At 53.1% G+C, this 7,624-nt stretch overlaps 1 protein-coding gene across 2 annotated transcripts in view; it reads right to left on the bottom strand.

The window, feature by feature from the left end:
• The window catches only part of Chac1 (ChaC glutathione specific gamma-glutamylcyclotransferase 1), a 22,506-nt gene extending 15,133 nt beyond the window's left edge, over positions 1-7,373 (bottom strand). The window contains exons 1-3 of one of the 2 annotated variants that reach the window (XR_003378439.1): positions 6,967-7,373; positions 6,071-6,106; positions 3,750-4,767 (exon numbers count right to left, since the gene is read on the bottom strand). Coding sequence is in view for 1 of the 2 variants with exons in the window: in XM_005364270.3 (XP_005364327.1) it covers positions 4,366-4,767; positions 6,071-6,106; positions 6,967-7,197 (669 nt within the window). In the remaining variant the exon portion in view is untranslated. Of the gene's footprint in view, positions 1-3,648; positions 4,768-6,070; positions 6,107-6,966 lie in introns of those variants that run through there. The other variant, XM_005364270.3, reaches the window with a different exon arrangement.
• Positions 7,374-7,624: the final 251 nt, after the last annotated feature.

The raw sequence follows: 7,624 nt of genomic DNA, 5'->3' as shown, positions 1-7,624 counted from the left end.
GAAGAAGAAGAAGAAGAAGAAGAAGAAGAAGAAGAAGAAGAAGAAGAAGAAGAAGAAGAAGAAGAAGAAGAAGAAGCAGCAGCAGCAGCAGCATGAGGATGGGCTGTTTGTCCCCCAACAGGGAGGTCCAGAGCCTTATGGACTGCTGCAGGCTCAATAAGCCACACTGAAATGGCCTTCTGGGGTGGGCAGGGTGGTTTAGGAGAGTCCTATGTTGTCATTAAAAAACAAAACAAAACCACAAAAAACTGCAGCAAAGAGAAGTGACACCATGCCCAATGGCTCACATAGGAGGTTATCGGAAGAGGAGAGAGAAGGGGCAGAGGGGCGGTGGGGAGGGTAGAGACTGGTCGTTGGGGACAAGAGTGTAGGAAGAGAAATGGAGGGAGGGAGAGGGAGAGGAGGGGGAGGGGGAGAGGGAGGGAGAGACAGGAGGTGGGCAAAGCCCATCTTTTGAAGGGGAACAGCGAATGTGTGCACAGGAGGCGCTCTTAGTGGCTGCAGCTGAGGACGGATCCTGTGAGGACCCCAAGGGCAGGCCAGTACAGACGCCCGAATATGAACACTCTGAAATGGTAAGGTCAGCACCCCATCTTCCCACGTGCTCAAGTCTCTTCCAGCTGAGGAAAAAAACAAAAGGAATTTGTGGTCAAGATGGAATGTGGTGACACACACTTTCAATTGCTCAGGAGGCAGAGGCAGGTGGATCTTGGGGAGTTCCAGGCCAGTCAGAGCTCCTTAGTGAGGAGAGGGGGCTGGAGCGATGGCTCAGCAGCTCAAGCACTGGCTGCTCTTCCAGAGGACTAGGGTTCGATTTCCAGTTCATAAGGAGCTGTAAGTCCAGCTCCAGGGCACCTGGCATCCTCCTGTCGCCTCTGCATGCATGTGATGCACAGATACGAGGCAAAACACTCACACATAAAAGACAATCTTGTTTTGTTTTGTTTTTTTAAAGTCAGGGTTTCTCTGTGTAGCCCTGGCTGTCTGTCCTGGAACTCTCTCTGTAGACTAGGCTGGTTTCAAACTCGGAGATCCGCCTGTCTTTGCCTCCCTAGTACTGGGATTAAAGGCATGCAAAACCACACCTGGCTAATATTTTTAATGAGATAATTTTTAATAAAAAAGAAATGCTCCTCTCAGGAACTTTCAGAGTATGGGCCAGGAATCTCAGGGGGTCCTCAAAGCTTCTCAGGAAATTTATGACGCATTTTCCCCCCGTTTCAATAGGGATGTAATGGAGTTCTCCACATGCTACATGCGATGAGATTTTGTGACAGAGTGGACGCAGAGACAGGTCAGGTGCCTCCCACAGCCTCAGTTACTGTCTGCTTCTCTCTCCTTGCAGCTGCCAGAGTTCCTGAGATGTCTGTACCCCCTGCGCATCCTCACCAATGCTCCATTCCTGAGCTTCCTCCCACTGAGGCCCCTGAAACCCCTCAGTGTAGAGGGGAGACTTTGAGAGGAAATGGAGTCTCCATTTAATCTGCGTGTCTTCAGTTCTTTGCTCTGCTTCCTCCAACCTAGCACCAAGCTCTGGTCTCACCCCCACTCTCCCATCCATTCTTGTCCATGTGGCTGCCTTGGCTCAGGCCACTTTTACCTCCAGCCAGCAGCTTTCCCTCCCTGCGATCTGACCAGCCAGTCAGTGTTTCTTACCAGCATCCCTTTCCTGCTCACACTCTGCCAGGGCCCTCCGCTGACTCAGGAGGCATGCACAACCACAGCCTGGCACAATTCACCTCTCTGGCCAGTCTCTGGGCTGCCACCTGTCTGGCCCCATGTTCCCTCTGTGTGCTAGCCCATCTGACCTTGTCTCCCCCTCAGGCACACAGTGTTCCCTGAATCACTATCCCTGGGGGGGTTTTTTTGGAGCTCCCTCACCCAGCCAAGCTTCCCTGACTGTCCACTGACTTGTTTAGGGACCTGTTTAAGTGGTCACATTTCATGTAGAGCTGTCACTACCAGTTCGAGACTCCGAGTCCCTTGAGGGGACTCCTTTAAGCTGCATCCCCAACGTGTCCAGAACTGTGTGTGACACGTGGCTTGAAGAACGATAGCTTTAGCATAAGTAGTAAGGGGTAAATCGCAACCTCCATCACTCTGGAGTCTGAGGCAGAGGGGTTGCAAGTTCAAGGCCTGCCTGACCTACATTGTGAGTTCAAGACCAGCTTGGACAGCTTACTAAGATCCTGTTTCAAATCAAAAGACAAAAAAGCCTAAGGATGGCCGGGCGGTGGTGGTGCACGCCTTTAATCCCAGCACTTGGGAGGCAGAGGCAGGCGGATCTCTGTGAGTTCAAGACCAGCCTGGTCTACAAGAGCTAGTTCCAGGACAGGCTCCAAAACCACAGAGAAACCCTGTCTCGAAAAAAAAAAAAAAAAAAAGCCTAAGGATGTGGTTCAGTGGCAGAGTACTTGTCTAGTATATAAAAGGGCCTGTGTTCACTTTCCAGTACCCCCACCAAAATAAGAAAAAACATGGCTGTCCATGTGAGCTGACACACAGCCTTCTCCACCCCTTCTTGCTGCCTTCTCATCCAGGGCAAGCAGAGCTGGAGTCTGCCTTGCCCCAGGGGATCCAGGGCATGGATGCCAAGAGCTCGGTGACACCAACTGCCTCCTGTAGTGTCGTCCTGATCAGGTTCCCAGAAGAACCTGGCAATAGTCCACACTGTTCCCATCAATGGCAAGACACAAGGCCATCAAAACATAGGCACACAACTCAGTATGGCATTCTTCCCAGGCATTCTAGTCAGAGATGACCCTGCTGGGGACACCCAGACCAGTCAGGGCACTGGCCACAAAAGCAGTAGCAACACACACCGCCCACTTGTCCCCATCCACCATTTATAGATAGCATCCCCTAAAGAGATAGTTTAGACCAGGTAGTGGTGGTGGCGCATGCCTTTAGTCCCAGCACCTGGGAAGCAGAGGCAGATGGATCTCTGAGTTCCAGCACTCTAGGGCTGAGCACTTTCCTCCCTGGCACTGGGCAGTGAGGGGAGGGACTAGATTGGACTCACACTGTCTTGCTGCAAAGGCCACTCATCTAGGAGTAGCTCTAGGGAGACACTCACTTCTAGTCAGGCTGAGATCTTGGAGCTGGGACCTGTCCCAGGAGTCAGGGGATGAGAAGGAACATGCAGAGGGTAAACAAGGAGTGGAAAAAGGACCACTGTGGCTGAGTCTTGACAGGTCAGATCAGAAGGGCCAGCCAACACTGCGTCCCCAGAAGACTGGAAACAAAGGATCAATTCCAGGCCACGGCACCCTTCTCTAGGCATTGCTCAGAAGCTATCATCCTCATACCCCAGTCCAGGCGCCCCTCAATAAGTAGCCATGATCTGAAGGGGCTTTCAGAAAGAGACAGTGGCTGGCCCTAAAGATGAAGGAAACTCTAGTGTGAGCGCCAAGCAAACCAGCCTCCTTGGGACAGCTGGGGAGGGTGGAGCACAGGGTCCCAGGGCAGGGGCAAGCTTGCTGCTCCCAGGCTGGCAGGCGGAGTTCTAGCATCTGTGTACACAAAGCCCTGGAAACAGGGGCACCTGTCCTCCCTGCCCAGGTGCCAGGAGATGGCAGAGGAGAGGGAGCCTTTTCCCTCCCCACGAGCACTCACCCAAGCCCCACACAAAGACAGAACACATTCTGGCAAAGGGAATTAAAGATTGTTTATGGATAATAGTGTAGGACAGACTGAGAAGGGATGAGGACCTGTAGTGATGTTTCCACAGGTCTACCAGTGATCCAGACAGACAGAAGGACAGGGGAATGAAACTGAACGGGGAAAGAGGCCCAGTCCGAGCAGCTGTGTCTGTGCATAGGTTCCAGTGCTGCCCGGTTCCCAGGCGGTGAAGAGGGATGCTGGACCTTGGTCCTTGAAGGACTCCCGCTCCTGGTTCTCTGCTGCCCCTCATCCGGTAGGCTGGGAACGTGGGGAGGTGACATTTCCAGGGCTGGGGATAGTTAGTCTGAGTGAACAGAGAATCAAGGCTCTTGGAGGCTCCCTGGGGATGTGGAGGAGGCCTGCGCAGTATGGAATTAGCAGCAGCAACAGGGGGATTCTGGTCAGGCACCAGAGGACTAGGGCAGAGCCACCGCACAGCAGGGCCCACGTCCAGGGCAGGCCCCCCACCTGCCCTGCCCACCACACCAACATGGTGCAATAAATAAAAGATTCAAGTAGTAAAGTCAGCATCAATCCAGAAGAGTCCGAAGCTAGCAGACAGGCAGGGGCCAGAAGACACAAAGTCCCCAGTCACCTGCCCTGCCTTCTCATATTTCTCTAGCTCCATTCAGTCTGTCTCAAGTGCTACATGTTGATGTTCACCAGTGACCATGCGGACACTCCCCGCTGGGACTCGGTGTCTCAAACCAGTGCCAGAGCCTGCTCGGTGAGGTAAGAGCAGGGCAACATTGTTCCTACGGCGTCCACAATGGCTTCCAGGTGTGCATCCTGCGCCTGAGGCCCACAGAGCTGCATGAAGTCCGCCAGACGCAGTAAATACTCAAGGTTGTGGCCAGAGAAGCCTCGGCAGGAAAGAATCTGTGTGGCAATGACCTCTTCTGGAGCAGGGCCCAGGTAGCCAGGGTTCTGTGGAGTGGCCACATAGGCCAGGGCTGTGAGGGGTTGGTCAGGGGTGTCTTGAGGATAGAAGGTGACTTCCTTAGTATCGTAGCCTCCAAGTACCGCTTCCCTTACGTTCAAGTACTTCAGGGCCTCCTTTACCTGCTCCCCTCGAACCTCGTATGCCACGCCCCAAGTGCAGCCCTAGGAGAAAGCAGAGACACTTCCAGTCAGTCACACTGTCCACTGCTTGGTCCCTCCTTCACTCCAGAATGTTACCCAAGACACGCTCCACACTGGGCTCTATAAATGAGATGGGAGAGTGGGGAGATGGCTCAAGGGGTAAGGAGCTTGCTATCATGCAACCTAAATTCAGTCCTGGGACGTACATGGTGAAATGAAAGGATTTACCTCCACAGGTGACCTAAGCAGGTGCATATGAGCACGCATGCAGATAAACAATTTTTAAAATTATGTGTATGAGTATTTTGCCTGCATGTAGGTTTGTGAGCCATATGTGTGCCTGGTGACCTCAGAGGCCAGAAGATTCCCTGGAACTGGAGTTACAGATTGTGAGCAACCGTATAGGTGCTGGGAACCAAATCCAGGTCCTTTGGAAAAGCAGGAAGTGCTTCTAACTACTGAGCCACTTCTCCATGAAATTAAAAAAATAAATAAAGTGGTTGGCTGCAGCTGAGGTACCCAGAAGCAGTATCCTCCCTCCAATTTTTTTTTTGAGACAAAGTCTCATATAGGCTGGCCTTGTACTAACTATGTAGCCAAAAGTAACTTTGAACTCATAGATAACCACCTGCCTCTGCTTCCTGGGTGCTGGGATTATAGGCAAGAGCCTCCATGCCTGGCTATTTCACCTTTCTTGCTTTTCACTAAGATTTATTGACTTATTTTATGAAAATGAATGCTCTATCTGCATGTAAAACTTGATGTGAGGGGAGGACATCAGATCCCACCACAGATGGGTGTGAGCCACCATTTGGTTGCTGGGAATTAAACTCTGGACCTCTAGAAGAGCAGCCAGGGCTCTTAGCTGCTGAGCCATCTCTCCAGTCCCCTATTTCACCTTTCTTAAGGGTTGACATCAGTGGCCTTGCCCCAGCTGACCAGCAGGCCTATGTGTATCGTTCACCCCAGGAACTAATGAATTTATGCCACTCTGCGCCTAAATTCAGGCTTGCAGATTTTTTCAGGTGTGTGTGTGGGGGGGGGTGAGACAGGGTTTTTCTGTGCAACAGCTCTGGTTGTCCTAGAACTCACTTTGTAGACCAGGCTGGCCTCGAACTCACTGAAATCCTCCTGCCTCTGCCTCCCAAGTGCTGGGATTAAAGGCGTGCGCCACCACTGCCTGGCTCAGGCCTCCATCTTAATAAGATCCTCAGGTGATTCTCCAAGAAGCACCGAGTTAGGCTCCACTTCCACTAACCCACAAGTGACCTTCTGCACCCTTGCATATCGGATCCCAGGACTCCCCTCTTGACTGCTCACTTACCTCACGATCTTCAAGGAGGGTCACCACTCGGCCAGGCTAGAAAGGGAAGCAAGATTTTGAAAAGAGACAAATTAGGTATTAGCACTCCAAAAAGGGACCTTTGTGGCAGGGTGTTTGCATACCATGCTCAAGCCTCAGGTCCAGTCTCCAGAAGTGCACCTACATGCGCTGTGTGTGCACACATACACACACACACACACACACACACACACCCCTGAGCTTTAATCCTGTTGTGACTTGAGCCTATGATGTGCTCCAGAGCCTTGAGAGGGAGGGGGTTTGCCATAAGTTTGAAGCTACATAGCAAGAAGTAGGCAAGAAAGAGGAGGAAGAGGAAGACGAGGAGGAAGCAGAGGAAGAAGAAATAATTACATTTGTCAACAGCCAAAAGTGCCGGCCCAAGAAAACCAGCCTACAAATCACAATCCCAGAGAACCTAGGTTACAATAAGGACCATATGAGAGACATCTGTGGATCTAATCTAACTGGGAAGTAGAAAAGGACAAGATCTCCTGAGTAAATTGGGAGCATGGGAACCTTGGGAGAGGGATGAAGGGAAGGGGAGCAGAGAAAAATGTAGACCTCAATAAAAAAAAGTGCCGGCCCAAACCCCGGAACCTCAGCGGGGGCCATTCATCCAGTGACAAGGACAGGGAGTGCTGGGCAGGTGCAGAAGAAGCAAACAGCGGGTGGCCGGACTGGTAATCAACACAAGAATCCACAGGTGCAAACGCCAAGCTCACACACAAACACCCCAGGCACAAAAATTTAAACCACAAACCAGGCTTACACATCTCCTTCAGTTAGCCCAAAGTCCCTGACATTACAGAACATGGGTGCCCACTTTCCTGCCGACCCCACCTCACTCCTCCAGTCATAGTAGGATGGATGCTCACCATCTTGTCGCTGCCCCTATGGAAGGTGTCTCCCTGCCAGAACCGGCGGCTGTAGCCACGTACAAAGCCCACGCGGCTGTCGCTGTAGGCAAAATCTGGCTTCCACACTAGGGAGCCGTACCCGAAAATCCACAGGGCTTGGGGGTCGCCATCCTCCCAGGAGGGCTGCGAGGATGGTGCAGGCGACAGTGAGGGAGGCGGGGTGCCCTGGGCTGCGGACTCCTGCTTCATGGTGCCGGGCGCAGGGACGGGCCCAGGCGGCCTCCGGGGCTGGTCTCCGGCACGGGCACGGAAAGACCGACGGACGCGTACACCTGGCCTGGCACCGATCGGACGCTCCAGCTGAGTGGCACCCCCAGGGGCGCTCTTTAAACCCTTCGGCCGGGAGGGACCTCCAGCTGCCTCCAGCTGTCTCGGTGATTGGGGCGGGGCAAATCCCCTTTTGGCCAATCATGTTTGGCTTTTGTTTCTCGGTTAACCGCGCCGCCCTCCAAGTGGGTACCAGAGCCGCCCGCCCCCGGCCCTGCGAGCGTGCTGATTGGTTCGGCTCCTCCTCCGTGGCAGACCTGGCTGGAGTGATGCAACGGCGGGGAAGGTTTCCCCAGCACCCGCATGCAGCAAGGGCGCGTCGGATTGCGTCAGGCTGCGGGCACTGGGA

Source organism: Microtus ochrogaster (genome assembly GCF_000317375.1).
Source record: "Microtus ochrogaster isolate Prairie Vole_2 chromosome 14 unlocalized genomic scaffold, MicOch1.0 chr14_random_1, whole genome shotgun sequence".
NCBI lineage: Eukaryota > Metazoa > Chordata > Mammalia > Rodentia > Cricetidae > Microtus > Microtus ochrogaster.
Note: the sequence above shows the minus strand (reverse complement) of the source record. Positions and strands in the feature narration are given on the sequence as shown.